At 42.3% G+C, this 18748-nt stretch overlaps 1 protein-coding gene across 6 annotated transcripts in view; it reads left to right on the top strand.

The window, feature by feature from the left end:
• The window catches only part of PHACTR1 (phosphatase and actin regulator 1), a 548621-nt gene that overhangs the window by 26855 nt on the left and 503018 nt on the right, over window positions 1–18748 (top strand). For 3 of the 6 annotated variants that reach the window (XM_069563035.1, XM_069563042.1, XM_069563036.1), the window contains 3 exons: window positions 96–128; window positions 340–390; window positions 7877–8031. In XM_069563035.1, coding sequence (XP_069419136.1) covers window positions 7929–8031 — 103 coding nt within the window. In that variant the 5' untranslated portion in view covers window positions 96–128; window positions 340–390; window positions 7877–7928. Of the gene's footprint in view, window positions 1–95; window positions 129–339; window positions 391–5769; window positions 6127–6289; window positions 6419–7876; window positions 8032–18748 lie in introns of those variants that run through there. The other 3 variants (XM_069563041.1, XM_069563034.1, XM_069563037.1) reach the window with 2 other exon arrangements.

Below are 18748 nucleotides of genomic sequence, written 5' to 3'. Positions count from 1 at the left end.
CATTTAAAAATAATACCTAACCTAAATACTTCTTGTGTGTTAGGTACTGTGTTGTCTACATAGATTATCTCCTTTGATTCTTATTTTTATTCCAGGTTCTACAGAGCTGGAACCTGAGGACTAAAGAGGTGAGCTTGCTACTTGGAAGCAGCAAAACCTGGATTTCCAAGCCAATCCTGTTAGCTCTTTCTCTGCATCATCTCCTGTATAACATTTCTTTGGTATTTATCATGCAGCAATGAGTGTTGTGAGGCTGAATATGACATTTACCCCATATATTATTAATGCCTGTGAGAAATTATAACTCAGTGAATACCAATAAGATTCTCTTTGTTTCAGAAGCAAGCCCCCACCCACCATCACGCCTCTTTTACGAGCATCACAGAGCAGGTGAGTTTCTACTGTCCTCTGTTCACTAGGAGCAGCAGTGAATGCTGACTTGGAAACTTGATACTCAGTGACTTCAGGTGATGCAGAGACTAAAGAAATTTAACTCTGAAATTAGCCCAGAGACCGTATCATGAATAATAATATTCTTATGCAAATATATACATCAAATACCCCATGCCTAAGGAAAACATTTAGTATTAATATTTAAGCACATAGACCTGGCTGTAGAATTTATCAGTATATTCAAGACCTGAAAGGAATGAAGCCGTTACCAAATTTCCTCTGACTAAAACTGGTTTTTCGACCTTCGCATTTGGGAACAGGACAAAGGCAGTTCAAAGTCACCACTAAGCCTGAATCGATTTTGATCGTTTTCTTCTATATAGCTCTGGCCCTATCCTTGTCTCCATCTCTGTCTCTTTCTAATCTCTACATCTCCCTCTATGCTTATCTCTCTAATGTATCTATTGTCAGACTTCACTGTGCATAGTAATGTGGGGTTGTAAAGATGATCTCACAAAGGCCTAAAAATAACTTATACTCTTTTGATACAATTCACTGCCTGAGGGTTCCCACTGCTATAGCCAATCCTATTTTCCTAAATGTGCTCTGGAAGTTCAGGGGTCATAGCTTCTGTGTAAGGTCTGTAAGACCTATGGCCCTCAGAAATCATTCTTTCTTTATTGAACATTTTTGGGATATTTTTCAGTTTGCAACATACCCAGGGGAAGAATGTGGCTGGACCTGTTTTCATTTATTTTGTTTTTGTTTGTTATTTCTTCTAAGATAATACCATGTGACGCCTATAGAAAATTCAAAGAGTTTAAACATATATAAAGAGGAAAGTACTTAGAGATACTGCTACCAGGACTCTGAAGCTCTGTCTTTCCAGGCAATCTTATCACATATAAAAATACACAGTTTTGTATTGATGGTACCCTACTATACCCAATGACTTTCCAGCTTACTGTTTCATTGGGTAATTTATCAAAGAGATACTTCATGTCAATAAATAAAATTTAGTTTATAATAGGTACTTGGTAAGACACAGGTTCAATCCCTCGGTGAGGAAGATCCCCTGGAGAAGCAAATGGCAACCCACTCCAATATTCTTGCCTGGAAAATTCCATGGACAGTGAACCTGGTAGGTTGCAGTCCATGGGGTCAGAAAGAATCAGACATGACTTAGCGACTAAACAACAACAGCAATCTGGATTTTTAGGAGGACTAGGAAAATGCAATTGAAATTGTGATTAATTTTTTCAGCTCCCTCCAGGAAAGCTGAAACAAACTGCACAAATACCCACACATAAAGAATTGAGGGCAATGTGATTTTCTCACCAGAGGGAATGAAGTCGAATATCATTATTATATATCATCACAGTTGAGCTTTTTTAAAAAGGAGCTGCCACTGTCAACACATTCTCCATCATTAGTTGGCCACTTTCCCATCTTCATATTTAGGGATTTAGGGATGCTCTCTTCTCAGCAGAGCATTGCTTGAGAACCCCTCATCCCCCAACTCAGCATTTCTTCATTTTCCTATTTCCAGGTCAATTAGATAAACACTGAGATAGAGACATAATTTATGAACATTCTTTCTGCCAAACCAAGAAATTTCCACATTATAAGCGAGGTCAGCTTACTAGAATCCAGTTGGCAGAGGGAAGGATGACATTTTGAACTCTTGTTCTTCACTCTGTGAATTGACCCTTGTGCAAAGTATTAAAAGAGGGGAAAGGACATTTTCAGAAGGGGCAGTTAGTGGAACCAAAGGCCCCTTCCCTCCTCTTGACTCCAGCCTTCACCACGTTGGCCAGTGTGGGCTCTCTCCTAGGGTCTCTCTCTTGAATGCAGTTTCAGAAGCAGAAGCTTGCAGGCTTTTGTTTTGAAGAATTTTCCTGCTAGCCAAGGATGGGCCAAAGGGGAAACTCCTTTCACCGAATGTTCTTAAAATAGGATTTCAGAGTCTGCCTCTGGTCCTTTAAGGCAATTTCAAGCCCTGGTCCAAATTGAAATGTTTACAGGTTTAACGTTCCTTTTTTTCTAGCCAAATACCTGGCATCTTATACATAAGTAAGCCCTCAAAACATTACTACATGAAATAAACATGACTACATGACTATAGGGAATAAATTAGGCTCCTCCTCCCTGTAAGACTATTTATCCCCACCTCCATCTGCTTTTCCAACCCTCTCAGTTTTCTTTAGCTTTCCAGCTATCATCAAAACCTTCTCACAAGAAAAGACTTGAAATTAATTTATACTAAAGTATTGATAAAAGTAATTGGTGATGGCTGAAAGTGTTTCCTTCCCCAGAGAGATCTGAATAAAAATAAAGCCCCAGATAAAGTGTGTGCAGTACTCCTACCATCTAATGACAAGCTTTATTGAGGAGAGAAGGAAAGATTTCTTTTGAGTTTTGAATGAGGGGATGAGAGTGACTTGCCAAGCAAAGGGAAAACACTGCTACTGAATATATCGTTCTCAGGTCAACTATCTGCAAGATAAGTGAATATATTATTTCTTGCATATATTTATTTAGTGATGAGTACTTCAGTACTAACTTACTTCAGTCACTTTAGTCGTGTCCAACTCTTTTGTGACCTCATAGACTGTAGCCCACCAGGCTCCTCTGTCCATGGGATTCTCCAGGCAAGAATCCTGGAGTGTGCTGCCATTTCCTCCTCCAGGGGATCTTCCTGACCCAGAAATTGGACCCCCCGTCTCCTTCCTGTAGGCAACCCATTCCAGGATTCTTGCCTGAAGAATCCCATGGACAGAGGAGCCAGGTGGACAACAGTCCATAGGTTGCAGAAGTCAGCCAGGATTGAAGTGACTGAACAGGCTTCCTTTGTTTAGTGAACTAGTACTTAACCAAAGATCTTCAGACTAGCACCCCCAAGGGATCCAAAATATCCACACACTTTGAGAGCTTCTAGTATTTTTAAAGTTAGTTGGGTCTGTTGGGAAAAGAGAAACTTTCCCAAGATTTCATGCAGGTAGCAGGCAGAATTTCATGCAGTCCAACATAAATAAAAACAGTTTTCTGGAGATCTCTGGAATATGGTAAAGCAATTAAACAAGAATGAAAAATTGTAAAATTGTCAATAACACAAACTTCTTTATTTCTTAGCAAACAGAGTAAACCCAGGCTGACACTGATGCACATTATTTGGATGATATGAAAGGAGCAAACTGTCTAACTGCAACTCCTAGATTGTTTGGGTCTTATGCTATCCAATCATATAAATAAGTACGCCTCTGAGATAAATTGATACCAGCTGATACCTTTGCTGATCAGACTCCATCTTGAAATATGCCTCCATTTTTAATCAAACACTTCTTTTGTGTATAGAACATGCCCACACCTATTCTTACCACCTACTCAATAGAAAAGTATAAACATCTCTGCCAAATCAGTATTTTAAATAACACTATATTATTTATTTCAGCCTTACAGTGCTAAAATTTCATATTGCAATGTCATCAGTGTAAAAGATGTAACTCTGGCTTTTTATTTTTTAATTTTTTTGGCCGCACCAAGCAGCATGTGGGATCTTAGTTCCCCAGTGGGATTGACCCCTGCTCCTAGCATTAGAAGCATGTTTTCTTAACCATTGGACCACCAGGGCAGTCCCAACTCTAGCTTTTTTTTTTTTTTTTTTTTAATAATTTTTTATCTCTAGCTCACCAAGATTTGTTAGTATTGTCTGAGTTAACTTCTAGAGCTGACATCTCAAGGATGTTTTGGGTTGAATCATTCAGTGCTACATAAGAGTTATTCTGAATACTTGCTCTAACCTTGCCTTCTTTGTCTGGTTCTACTATGTCTCAGAACAACGGGCCATTGTGAGTGCTTCTTTAGAGTAGATGAAAGTTATAAAACAAACCTGAGCTGATCAGGTTTTGACATTGACTTTTGAACATTACAATACTTCCCCACCTTTAAAAATAATGCCTTACACAGCTATTCTTACACATGAGCTACAGCTATGCTCCCCAGAGAGTAAAATCACTTTTTGAAAACCTATTTCAGAACCTGGTCATGGCATGTTAGAGAACTCAGTCGTTCTCTAGTAAACCTAGTAAAATGAAGTCCCTTTTGCAGGTGAATAATCAATCATCCCTTCCCAGATACATTTAAGTCAAAATTTTCAGAGTTTTCTTAAAGCATGGTCCTTTCACACTATTTGTCCATTTTGTAAGACCTCAAATTCCCTTTCTTGGTCCACTCTCTAGAAATAACTGATTCCAAACCCATCCTCCAACCCCCGGGGTTCAGCTCTGTTTTTCAAGCTTCCAGTTTATCATCTCCTTTTCAATCACATACTCATCTGTGCTCAGCAGCAGTGGATTGTGCTCACACACACATGCGCTCACCCCTGAGTCATCACAGTTTCAGTAGGCTCACAATAGAGTTCAGAACCTGTCGCCCACATCTCCCTGGGAGCTAAGGAGCCAGAAGACAGCTTTCTCCTCTCGTAAATGTCAAGTGTTCAGCATGCCTCCACTGGGGGCTGAACAGAAATATAACCTTAGGGAAATCAGTCTTTGGGTCTGGGCAAAGCTCCGAGAATTCTGAGTCTGAAGTCTGCTTTCTCTGTAAGGGTTTATGATCGGTAGCTTCAGCTTCCTCTCTCATCAATTAGGCTTAACTCTGCAGCACCAGATTGGCGTCTGACTTCCTCTCATTGGGTGGGAAAACCCATAAGACAGACCGAAGGAGATGTTCAGGTTTGCCTTAGGACCAGCCCACAGAGCTGTGGGTATGGGAGAAGGGAATCTGGTGGTCATCCTCCAAAGGCTTCTTTTCTGGTTTGTTTTGTTTTATATTTGTGGGAATACCCATTTTATTAAACCTGAAGTAACTTCTTAAATGCAGCTCCTCTTTTCTCAATCCAATATGCACACACCACACCACACTTCTTGCTAATTCTGCTTGTCAACAAAGGGTACAAGAGGGTCATGGAAAACCCACTAGAGATCTTGTATTTGACCACCATTATGGCTTTGATGAGCAGATCTCAAAGTGTTGTGCCTAAAAATCCTTCCTGAGGTTTGGTAGGGAGGCTGTATCACCAGAATAAGCTCAGGTATCCAAACAAAGTTTCTTTTTGCTGTTAGGTTTGTTACATTCAGACAGAAAAGATTGCATTTAGGCAAACTGACATGATGACAGCGGGAAATCTGACCAAACAATCAGAGGTGGAAGAGGAAGAAAGGCCAGGAAAGAGGGAGGGGGTGAAATCCAGCATTCACTCTGTATTTTACCCCAGAAAACAGCCCGCAATTATAATTACCCACCTTGTTCTGCAGCTCAGAATAAAAGTGACGTTGCACCAAACCCTACCCAAGCAGCCTGTCCTGATTAGAAAGTACTCCACACCTTGGAGAACCGAGGAGACACGAGCAGCGAGCGCAATTTTAAATGCAAATTAAACTGAGGGGGTAGCAGAGAGAACACATAAAAGACAGTAAAACAAAACCTTTCAGTTGTCTTAAATTAGCAGTCTAATGTGTTCTAAAGAGCAGCTCCCCTCAGATCTCGTCTTAGGGGTTGCATTTCATCACAATATAAAACGGGCAGATCCGTCACTTGCCTCTGCTCAGTGCTCTTGAATTGAGATTGAAGGGAAAATTAGAAGCTGTTCATTTGGGCTTCTGGGCTCAGCAGCGTTGCACAGCTTCGTTTTATGCTCAGCCGTGTCCTGTCGAAAGGGGCCAACAAGTGCTGGTGAGTACCTGCTAACTTCAAGACTCTTCCTTTCATTTATCTTTTGGGGGTTTCATTTACCTTTTGGAAGGGGGAAATCTCCCAAAAGATTTACATTACAATGCAGCTCGCAAAACCTAGGAAATTTCAGACAGCTTTTCAAGCTTCTTGCAGTGACTGATTCGCAGAAGGAAGAGAGAGTTATTTTCAGCCTAGATGCTGGTGACTGATCCGTGTATTAATTATAACAGGGGACTGTTTAACAGATGCCAGCTAAGATGTCCTGTCCCCACCACCCTCAGCCAGCATTAGGGTAAGGACTGGAACCCCGACAACTTTTCTACCATATTAACTGTTTAATCGTATATTCTTGTTGTAATTGCAGATAAAACTGGAGCTTGAAGCTCTAAAAATAATTAAACCAAAGCCATTTTTTAAAATGACTATGACAGTTCTCTGCCTGAGGATGAGTGGCGGTGGCCAGGGGTGGGGATCGGGGTGGAGATGGGGAGGGAGATATGGGGTATTGGACCCATTTGATGGTGACATGTAGATTTTGATGGTGATGGTTTTCTGCCAAAGTTTTACACGGGAAGCTGGTCATTTTCTTCCTTCACAGCGGAGGATACAAAGAGGCTGGGGCTGGCGTCACCTTCCGTTGCTAAGGTAACATGCTCTGGCCATTTTATCTGATAAAGAAGTCCAGCAGACGGGTATATGTTATTCATCGCCGATCTAATCAAACAATCAAAATTGTTTACTTTCACCGGGAATATTTAGTGAGATCAAAGACACTCTGACTGAAATTGCTCTTACTGCCGGCAGTTAACCCTTGAGGTTTTTTTTTTTCCTCTCTTTTTTTGCAGTAAGTATGATTTGCTGTTGGGGTAGCTTTTGGATATTTTTAAAAGTTTCCTTCTAGCAGACTTGGCTTCTTAAAATATGCACTGTTAGAAAGAAAAACGAATTAGATTATCCTTCTGGGTTTGATTTTAATGACTTGGTCTTGTTACTTCTTTCCAAAAACATCCTGCAGAAATAGATGCTACATTTGTGCAAGTATCTGAGAAAGGCTACATATGCTAGAAAGAACCTAACAGGCTGAGTTTTTTTTTTTTTTTATATTAGCTTCCTGACAGGCATGATAATATTATGGGGATCATTGCAATTCGGAAATAATTGCTGGTGCTCGGCAAACCAGATTACTTTCTCACAAGCAGCCTGTGTCAGAGGCAAGCAGGTGATGGTCCTTAGCACTTTATAAAACGTGCTGGAGGAAATCACTACAAGGAAGGAACACGAGGCATTTTTACAGCAAACATGTCAGCATGTGTCATAAATGCAAGGCATCCGTAAGTGGAGGCTCTGATTCCCAGGTTAGTGCTCACTGCTCAAGGGGGACTGGAACTCCCTGGATCAATTAAGGATCACTGTTCAGAACAGCTGATACTTAATGATGTCATTTATCAGACCTTTTGAAAACAGCATGAAAATTTAAAAGCTTATTTTCCAGTTAATACACAACAAAGAAAAACTGGTATGTTATCTCTCTTTAGCCTGGATCACCTGTATTTTCTGAGCAGAATATATTACTTTTAATAAATGTTGGTGAAATGCTTCATTTTCTCATACAGTAGGAAAGCTCTGTTGACAGATGGACTTAAAACTGGAAATGTCAGTCAAATAATGGCATATTTAATGGGATATTTCTTATCCCCAAATCATATTTGACAATCTAAAATATTGTGGGTTTTCTTTTTCTCTCCCATAGGCAATACAAGTGACTATTTTGCCTTAAAACTCTTGTTTCGGGAACATCAAGCATGGATTATCCCAAAATGGATTATTTTCTGGATGTGGAGTCTACTCCTAGACTCTTGGACGTTGAGTCAGCTCAGAGATTCTTCTACAGCCAAGGAGCTCAAGGTAATTAAAGACAGGAAACTCCTCTCATTTGCATATTGGTTTTATATTAACAATGCCCTGTGACCTGCAGCAGTGTAAGCTCTGCTTCGAGAGTTCAACTACTGGGATTTCTCAGTTGGTAACCCCTGCCGAGCTGTTTCTGGCATGGAGGCAGGCATACAGCAAAATGAATCAACCTAAACTTCTTGATTTGGTTCAAAAGAAACCTACCCAGCTTTTGTACAAATGCCCCCTTGGAAAGCTATGTTAGAAAATGATGCCCCCACCTCGTTGCAACCAAAGTGTAAGATTGAAAGACTTCAAGGATGCTTTTAGCCCCAGGAAAAGGTGGAGTTTTCAGCCTCTGAACTGGAGAAGATCCAGGGCACCCTGACCTCTCTGTCTGAAATCCAGCTGGATGAGAGGCTCCTGAGAGAGGCTTTGAACTCCTACAAACAGCAGCCTTATCTATTTTAGATGAATTCAGTTACAGACTCGAGGAATCAGCAGTGTCCTTGGGGAGCACAAAGGAATATGCCTGTTGTGAAGTGTGGCTGATGTATACATTTAAATTATAGATTTTAAGATGGTCAATTAGGCTCCAGTTTGCTTGTTCTTCTGTTCCAGGGTGCACTTAGCAGGTTGTGCGTGCACTCTGAAGTACAGAATGAGGCTGGGATATTACGTGGACTCTCTCGACAGGCAGGAGAGTTTTTTAAAGCCTATTTTCCCTTTTCCGTGGAATATTTAAGGTAGTCAGGAAACCTGAGCGTGGGCATATCCCAAATGGTACAAGTAACACAGAAAGGCAATGTCCATGTTCTTAAATAGAGAAGTAGTTGAATTCTTGGAAGTCACGAAGGAGAACTAAAAAGGATAGATGCTGTTTGGACAAAGCTGGCATCTTTCACTGTTACGTGGTAATGGGCACTTCACACAGGGCCCTGATGACTTCTGCCTTGGGTTTCCCAGTTGTCTCTTCTGATTTGGTTTTACCTGGCTCTCACACCAAATTCTCACGGCAACTTCAGTGGCTTGCAAGCCTCCTCCTTCTCCGCTTCCATTTTCCTCGATAGGATCCAGAGACTGGTAATTATCTGGTTGATTGGCTTGGGTCAGTATGCACATCAGCAACAGCTAATTCTTCTCATCCCTGTGGGTATGTGCAGTCAGCATCGCTCCTCTCAGCCACTGAAAGAGACATGAGAATGTTACTGAGTTAGCAGAAGCCTGAGACACTGGCCAGATCCTCCAGCGCCTTCTGGGTCTGGAAGTAAGAAGCTGCTAGGAGCAGAAGGAGATGGAGGCCAGAAGAAACGGGGGAGCTGAGGCAGGGCTCCATCCCGTCTCCGGTTCTGTGTTGAACATTGCTGCATCTTGTCCACTCCATTTGAACAGGAGAATAATGCTGGCGCTTGGGGGACATGCACCGGAGCTGCACTTCCGTTAGCAGAGCAGAGAAAGGGAGCGAATCACAGATACTAAAGATGCCCATCTTGCCTTGCAGGAGCCACGGTTTAAGCCTTTAAGAGCCGTGGGCTCCAGGCATTGACAGAAGAAAAGCAGTCAGGGTGTGGGAGGCTCAGAGGACTCAAGGCGGCCTGGTGGCTGTCAGCAGATGGAGCCGGGGGTGGAGTGGTCAGAAATGTCGCCATCGGTGACTGTGGTTTAGACACCAGAGCTGGAAAGGCTGGAAAGTGCATGGGAGGTGGTAGCGTAAGCTGCCTGTGCTCCCTGATAGAACGTTCATTTGGGGATAGTCAGAATGATGTTCCAATGAAGGAGCCGTGGATCTGTAGTAAGAGTGGGGGCTCCCTAAACAACATCCAGGTGGGTTTTTCATAAACCCCCCGACTTCTTGAATCAGAAATCCAAGTATAAGCCCTAGGAGTTTGCATTTTAAGTAAGAGGTCCAATGATGATTACCCAGATATCCCACTATTCTGAGGACCAACACTGAAGAACCAGTCCATCCTGTGTGATTTCTCTCCTTCCACCCCAGGACGGGGCCACTTTCTTCACCATTAGAGGCAGGATGACACAGTGGTTACAACCAGACCCTGACTGCCTAGGTTCAAACCCTGGGTCTGCCACAGTCAACCTGGGAAAACTAACCTCTTTGACTTTCAATGTCCCCTGAAAAATGGGAACAGTGTTGTTGTTCAGCCCTTCAGTCATGCATAGGCCCAGTTCATGAGTTGTTAAGAGCACTAAGGAGGTAAGATTTGAAAATGCTTTCAACCGCCACATGGGAAACACCATACATGAGCCAAGCAATAAAATAAACATCTTTGCAAAAGGCTGTCCCTTCTCTGAGATTTGAAAGGAAGCCACTGCCTTACAAACAAAAGTGCTACCTGATAAGAGTGAACCTCCTGTTTTTTTCAGCACACACACACAAAGTTAATTTTAAGTAAATTTTAAAACACGGTGATTATTTTTCTTGTCCCATCAGAAGCTAACTGGGGGCAAAACTGAAAAACAGGGAGCACCAAGAGAAAATTCTATCCTTCCTTTCACTTTAAAACTGAGAACCCCTCTCCCACCAACACCTTCCCCAGGGCCCCATCACCTAGGACTAGTCACCCCCGGGCCTCCTGGCTGGGGAGTGACTTGCTGCCGCTAGGACTTGTCACTGCGTTTTTCCAGCTCCCTCACAGCAGCTTCCTTCCACTCAGCACAGACACCGCCTCCCCTGGATCAGAAGGCCCTCAGCCCGAAAAAGGGACTCCAGTGAATGGGCAGAGGGCTGAGGACCATGGCTCACACCCTTTCCTTTCTGAACCAAAGGCACAGGTGGTGGAGTGGATGTCTAAAGCCAATGGCAAGGCCCCCAGGACCAGGGAAAGGAAGGCAGGACGGTGGCTGGCTCTTGAGAAAGGCATGTGAAGCAATCAGGGCCTTGTGCTGCTGCTACGTTCCAACACACAGCAGCTTTCTCCACGGCCAGCCCAGCCCAGCCTCAGGGCGATGTTAGTGAGGTCGAGTAGCCCCCAGTGGGTACCCTCTTCTATAAAGAAGGCCCACATGGAAATACCGTATTAAGTACATGGAATGTAGATGACCTAGGATTTGGTTGGCTAAACTGATGTATGATTTTTGCCTTTTACTGGGTTGTCCATTCTTGAGGCAATGCACACTTGTCAATAGACTGATCAAGGACAGGTATAAGTATTTTAAAGGGGAAACCAAGAAAATAATTTCATTTTCCACACATTACTATCCTTGCATCAGTTGGGGTCCAAATTCATAAACTTTTGGGGAAACAGCCCTTCTATATTGATTACATGAAGAATGGTTATCCAAAGCAACAGTGAGAATTGCAATGTTTGTGACCCCATCATGGCTGTTTTTCACTTTCTCTTGGAAAGTGGCAAAAAGCCTGTCCCTGGGTAGAGGATATTTTGAGCTACTAAAAGCAAGAGGAATCCAGAAAAATAAGAAAAAAAAAATCTGTTCTGGGACAGATTCTGCTGAAATTCCCAAAGAGTTTTTAAAAAGCCAGTCTTCTGCTCTGCTGAATAAAGCAGGCATGTTATTTCCCCCCATCTCCATTTTCCCTTGGTTTGATCTCGAGGTAGGGAAGATGAGCCTGCTTCTCCTGAGGGATTTCTGCTGTAGAAAGCGTGATGTGTTAACAAGGAGCAGGAAAAAAGTCCAGAGTCATCCTGTTCATCTCCCACCAGTGAAGGATGAAGGATGCCCTCCTGGTTCACCTGTGATGCTTCTTCAACAGTAAATACTGCTCACACAGAGAGTCCTGCAAAAGTCCCCAGTAATGCTAAGGGAGAATTGTGGAGGCTGAAGATGCACATGATATAAAGATCAGTCATGTCTTGACATCACGTAACTTGCGATCACCCATCTTTCATGCTTCTGACAATGATCTCCCACACACTCAGCTTCAGAGTCATAATTTTTTTTACATAAGCTGGGAGGGAAATCATAAAATCACAAAATTGGCATCACAGGATTTTAGGTTGAAATGAACACTATAGTTCAGTGATTTTTCTCTACCCTTGCCCTAAACCAAGCAATCCAGAATTGGTAAGGGCCCGACCCAGGTCCCGGTGCCACATTTTACACAAGCTGCTGGGTTATTCTGGTGGACCCTGAAGGTTGAGAACTAGCGTTATGAAGCATTAATCACTCAGCTCAGCCCCAGACTAGCAGCCTCTGTGTCATCAGGGAACTTGTTAAGAATGCCAGAATCTCAGACATCCTAGACCTAGAGAATCGGAATCTAAAGTTAACAAGATAGTGAGGCAATTTATGCTAAAATTTGAGAGGCAATGATTGAACCTAGAGCACATTAGAAACACCTGGTAAGCTTCTGTGGCCTCAAGGCTGGAGTCCCGGGACGAAACCAATTATGTCAGAATCCTTGGTGTGAGTCCCACACTTGGGAATCTATCAAACTATGCCAGGTGATTCAAATGTGCAACCAGGGCTATGAACTTCTGACCTCCCATTTTACAGGAAAGGAGGTTTCAGCACAATCATGCAGCTATTCTTGCCTGAGTATCTTTATCTATGTCCTTCCCTTTAAAGAAATCCAAACCATTGGAAAGGTGCATGTGGGCTTTTTTTAAAAAAAAAAAAAAACTGGACTACACATCAGTGCTACACTCTGCATATTCATTGTATCTGTGAATCCTCAAATTTAGCAAAGGAGGAGTTATAATGCTCATTTCACAGATTAGAAAAGACTGTACATTTAAATCCCCTGGAGAAAGGAATGGCTACCCACTCCAGTATTCTTGCCTGGAGAATGCCAAGGACAGAGGAGCCTGGGGGGCTACAGTCCATGGGGTCGAAAAGAGTCAGACCCGACTAAGCAACTAACACTTTGACTCATACATTTAAATAATAGCATAGTCAGAAGCTGAATTTGAGGATATCTGACTCCATCAACCCCACAGGCAGTAAACAATGTTTGTGACCAAATCACACTTCTGAAGATGGTGAAGCTCAGAGTGGTTCAGCCCCATGCCCAGATCACAGAGCTCATTCTGAGAAGGTGGAGGAGACTAAAGATCTCCTGGATGGAGCTGTAGGTCTCTTCTTACCACACCAATCATGCCCTCTCTATTGTGTTCAGTTTCTTCCCTCCAAAACCATCAATATCGTTGGGTGTTTAAATGATATTCAAAAGGGAAAATACATTAAAAGGCAGCCATTTGTCTAATGTTACTAACAATCAAATTTATGACTCCTGCTCACAATTTCCCCCTCTTTTATCATTTTAAATCACTCTTGGCACTGGAACCAGGTGCTGTAGTCGTGGTTACTTCATCCTAATGCGCCTTTTCTGTCGTCTACATTATCTTGTTCGACAAAGGAAAATGCCAGTTTTGACGACTGATGAATGCCCTGGTGAGCAGCTAAGTCAGAAACTCATCTAAAACCTCCTCTCTCCACCATTTCCCGCCCTGTCCCCCACCCCAACTAGCTTCCAGCTCCTCTTTTCTCCACCCTGTGAAATCTGCCAGAACAGCTGGTTTTCCAGTCGCGTCTGACTCTTTGCGACCCCATGGACTGTAGCCTGCCAGGCTCCTCGGTCCATGGGATTCTCCAGGCAAGGATACTGGAGTGGGTTGCCATTCCCTTCTTCAGGGGCTCTTCCGACCCAGGGATTAAACCCAGGTCTCCTGCATTGCGGGTGGATTCTTTACCAACTGAGCTATGAGGGAAGTCTTTTTCAGTCTTTAGCTTTGAGTTTAATGTACTGTAAACCTAAAGTCTAAACCCCTGGGACTTCTTCACGTGGCCCCAAGAGACACAAGACATTTGGTTGCACTCAGTTGTTTGCAAATTGTTAACAACAGTCATCTGCACAGAAAGTGTTCGTGCTATTTTCTTTTCTTTCTTTCTTTTTTTTTTTTTTTCTTGTGGCATCTTAGTTCCCTGACCAGGGATTGAACACACACCCCTGGCAGAGAAAGCATAGAGTCCTAACCACTGGACAGCCAGGGAATTCCCCAGTGCCTGCTATTTCCTTTCCTGGTGTTTATGACCCAGCTCCAATGTCGCCCCCTCTGTGATGTCTTGCCTGACTTTTCCAGGACTTTCTCCCATCATATTCTGATCAGCTGTTCTAGCCACTAGCATTTTATATTATTCTGCCTCCACCACTTACTAGATGCACGCGTTCATGTAGATGGCTTTACTTCTCTAAGCCTCAGCGTCCTAATCAAAATGCATATAATATTAGATCCACATTCATAGGGGTTTCTGAGAATGAAGGAGGTGTGCTTATGAAGTGCTTGGTACATTGTTATTATTGATTAGTTACTGAAGCTCTTGTTTTGTTATTTACCTACATAGATGGTGGTGATCTTAAATACCATATTCTGGATGCCTAGCACCATCCTTGATATCCAGTGGAAATATTAAGATTTACTAAAGGTCTCGGTGGAGCTAAAGGAATGAAAATGCTTAAATCTGCATTACAAAGAGAAACTTGGGACTCAAGGAAAGGACTTTTGACAATTCATGATAGAGAAAATAAAAACTCCCTAAGACCTTTAAATAATTAAAATCTTTAGTTGGAAATAGAGACTCTGCTTAAGGCTGAGGGGAGGGACAGGCAAAATTAATTTTCAAATACAAAGAGAAGCAGGAAATGGAAGAAAGTCATCAACTCTGATGTACCCTCTATAAAGCAGGGGGAAAAAAGCAAAAGCAAAGAGAAAATACAGCAGGAGGGAGCTGGTGCACTATTGAAAAGAATTAACCTTTTAAAATCGATTTCCAGGGGTTCCTGAATAATACCCTTCTTAGAAGGACTTTTTAATATACAATAGTCTGTGAAGGCTGAGTTTTTATTTTGCCTAAAAAGTAGAATTCTGGGAGGCTTGAGCTCCTCAACATGTACTCTGATGCAGTTACTTGAGATCAAGTGAAAAGCTGCTCTGAACACGTTCCAGAAACTAGCTCTGGGCTGTCCTTTAGTTGAGATTCCTTTCTCCTTCCTTCTTCAGACCTTTACTACCTAGGCAAGTCCTTATACTTTGGGACTGCTTAATCCTCAAGCTGGCTACCGTTCACACTCCTGGAAGGTGGCCGTGGATACCCACCTAAGCCCTACATGGGAGCCACACACCTAAGCAGGTTATCTTCCTTCTCCACATCTGTCCCCTGAAATTTTCTTACACGTGGCTCATAATTCGCTCTTTCAGGACTGAGGCAAAAACAGTGATTCTAAAGCAACTGTGTCCTCGTGGAGGGCACAGTTGCCAGCTGGATTATAACCGTTTCCATTCACCCATCTGCCCCTCAGGGCTCCGCTAGGACCAGCACAGCAAAACGGGCTGAATCTCGTCTGTGTCTTCGTGGTGATGATGTCCTTAACCAAGTAGTTAACATGTCATCAGACTACTTTTCAGACCCTTGTCTCTGAGAGGTGCTTCGGGTGACACTTTTCTTATGTGGTTCCCAGCCTTGTCTCTATTCTGCTGAAGTCATTGCCCTCAACAAATACTCACTTTGGGGCATTTTTCTGGTTGTTTTGTTTTTTTTTTTTTTCTCTCTGTAGCTCTAGCCAGGAAGCAGCCCGCTGTGCTTCACTCATGGGTGACAAGCTAACTACCAAGCCTTCCCTCTTAACCTCCCACACACTCCATTTTAGACCTCTAATTGCTCGCATTCAGGCTCTCCAAACCTGTGTTTAATGCAGGGAACATTGTGAAGGAGAGGGTGAAGGCAGATCAAGAGGGAAGATATTGTGGAGATAGCCAGCCTGCCAATTCTGTGCATATATAGATGACCGTGAAGCCCAAGCTTCCGTTTCTGGATGAGCCTTTGAACAGAACATTTCTCTGCACACAAAGTAGCCTTCTTGGTGCTGTCCATTTACATGCACATGGCTTTCCATCGCTTTCTGTGCCTTTGCCCCCAGCAAGCACCTGCTTTGTCACATACTGCGATTCAGGGCTTGTAAGTAGGGCATAAGGACAAGAGGCAAGAGAGAAAAGATGAGAGGATGAGAAACAGAGAGGAGGAAAATCATGCAAAAATACAATAAAATAACTCTGCTTGATTAATAATGCCTGCTTTCACATACAGCATATAGAGAGTGGGCTAAAGACGCAGCCCACACACAGGCAGCGCCAGTTATGACCCAATTAGCATAAACAATTCACAGGTGCTTGGAAAAAATTCTCACTCCTCATTACTCAAACAAATCTGTTCCTAAAAACTTTCAGTACTACCCTCTCTTAACTGAGCCGGCAGAAGCAAGGACAGAGAGCCTAATGCATCAAAACCAGCTCATGGACAATACCATTTTAAATATTTTTGAGAATATTTTAATAAGCAATTAGACCCACACATTTATACATGGATCGAGGAGCCTGGTGGGCCACATACAGTCCATGGGGTCACAAATAGTCCGACACGACTGAGCAACTACTACTATTACTGGATGAATATTGATATTAAATCGGACCTCTGAAAAGTTAGGACTGATCAGAGAGATTCTCTTAGAGATCTCTGTACCTTTTTTCAATCATAAAAGCAAAACGTGCTCAGACGCTCAGTCATGTCCAACTCTTTGTGACCCTGTGGACTGTAGCCTGTCAGGCTCCTCTGTTCCTGGGATTCTCCAGGCAAGAATACTAGAAGGGGTTGCCATTTCCTCCTCCAGGGGGTCTTCCCACAGGAAGATCAAACCCGCGTCCCTTGCATCTCCTGAACCGGCAGGTTTGTTCTTTGCCACCAGCACCCCCTGGGAAACCCAAAAGCAAAGCAGGGGTAAAACATTAAGGTGTCTGGGGGGAAATGGAAAGGAAAATCAACCCTACACATCTATTTTAATTTTTTATTTTACTTTCAATTTCAAGCACATTCATATTTTTACAAAATTACAGTTATAGCATATGCAAAATTGGAGGTATGACTGAAATCTTTCCCAAGGCTGGAGAAGAATGTCATAATATTTTAGGGCTTGGGTTGTAGAATAACACAGATCTGAGTTCAGACTGTGATTTTCACTTTTCAGCTTGTAATATTAGGCAAGTTATTTACTCTTTTGCCTCACTTTTCCCTTTTGAATGCAAATGATAATAAGTTCTCAATGCAAAGGGTTCTTTTAGGGTTTAAATGAAACAAAGTGTTTCCCAAACTATGGTCCAATATGCTTTTCAGGTAACACTTGAACTTTTTTAAATAATAATTCATTTTATTGTATTTTAGAAAAGATGTAAATTGAAAACTATTTAATTGAAATATAGAAATATGTAACCAGACTTCATATTTATGGTCTACTGCTTAGAATAAAGGGCTTCCTAGGTGTCTCAGCAATAAAGAATCTGTCTGCAATGCCAGAGACAGAGGAGGTGAATGTTCAGTCCCTGAGTCGGGAAGATTCCCCTGGAGGAGGGCATGGCAACCCACGCCAGTGTTCTTGCCTGAAAGATTCCATGGACAGAGGAGCCTGGTGGGCTACAGTCCATGGGGTCGCAAGAGTCAAACATTACTGACGTCACTGAGCATGGCATGGCTTAGAACAAAGGGGAAAAATAATGAGTAAAATCCACTGAAGGAAAAACATTAAGTAAATAATAGTGTAGATGACATTAAAGCTTGCAAAATCCATACAAGTGATATCGAAATGATTAACATTTGGAAACCCTCAACAAATAAATATAAAACAGTAAGCAAAATGTCAAGTACCTAATATGCATTTAATAAATATTAGCTCTTATGTTAATTATCTTTTCATCTTGTCAAGCCTTAGAGGAAAGTGGCAGGGCCTCAAGCTCCCCAAGAAAAACCTTTATGCCATCTCTGATCTTCTCTACCACCATTTATTCCTAATTCAAATTTCCAAGCCCTTGGCAAGGTGAACGCGAAGTGAAAGAAGGGAAAGTATGAGTCGCTCAGTTGTGTCTGGCTCTTTGCAACACCGAGAACTGTAGCCACCAGGCTCCTCAGTCCATGTAATTCTCCAGACAAGAAGACTGGAGTGAGTAGCTGTTCCCTTCTCCAGGGGATATTCCTGACCCAGGGTTGCCTGCATTGCAGGCAGTTTCTTTATTATATGAGCCACCAGGGAAGCCCCTTGGCAGGGTGGAACAGCCTTAAAACGCAAGAACAAGAAAAGCAACAAAACTTCAATTTTTAAATTAAGTTGCTAACAAATCCCAAAGGAATCCTCTCTATGATTTTACTACTGAGAATTTTTTTCCTGCTAACTCTCTTAAAACATTGGCTAGTGGGATGAGATGGGAAGGAAGGTGGGAGGGGATTTCAGGAAGGGGGACACATGTACACCCGTGGCTAATTAATGTCAAAGTATGGCAAAAACCACCACAGTATTGTAAAAAGTAATTAGCCTCCAATTTAAATAAATTTAAAAAACAACAGCAACATTGGCTAAACTGTACTTACTGATTTCCTCTGAGTTTACAGGAAACTCTAGTTTATCCAAATGTGGCTTCCAAGAGGTGATCTGAATGAATCAGTTTTAGGGAGGCTGAAATGCATAAAGGGTGTTGACTGTATGGTGATAAATGGAAACCAAACTTTTCATGGTGAGCACACTAGAGTGTATTAAGAAGTGGAAATATAATATTGCAACCACAAAACTTATCAACCAATGTCACCTCAATTTAAAAAATGAGTCCACATTTACTTAGGAATAAGGAAATAGATTTGAGAGAATCTACTTCAAATCATATTTCTCTTGATTCTTTTGTTCCTTTAAGAAAACATGGTAATGTGAAGAAAGTGACAT

Source organism: Ovis canadensis, chromosome 20 (assembly GCF_042477335.2).
Source record: "Ovis canadensis isolate MfBH-ARS-UI-01 breed Bighorn chromosome 20, ARS-UI_OviCan_v2, whole genome shotgun sequence".
Taxonomy (NCBI): Eukaryota; Metazoa; Chordata; class Mammalia; order Artiodactyla; family Bovidae; genus Ovis; species Ovis canadensis.
Note: the sequence above shows the minus strand (reverse complement) of the source record. Positions and strands in the feature narration are given on the sequence as shown.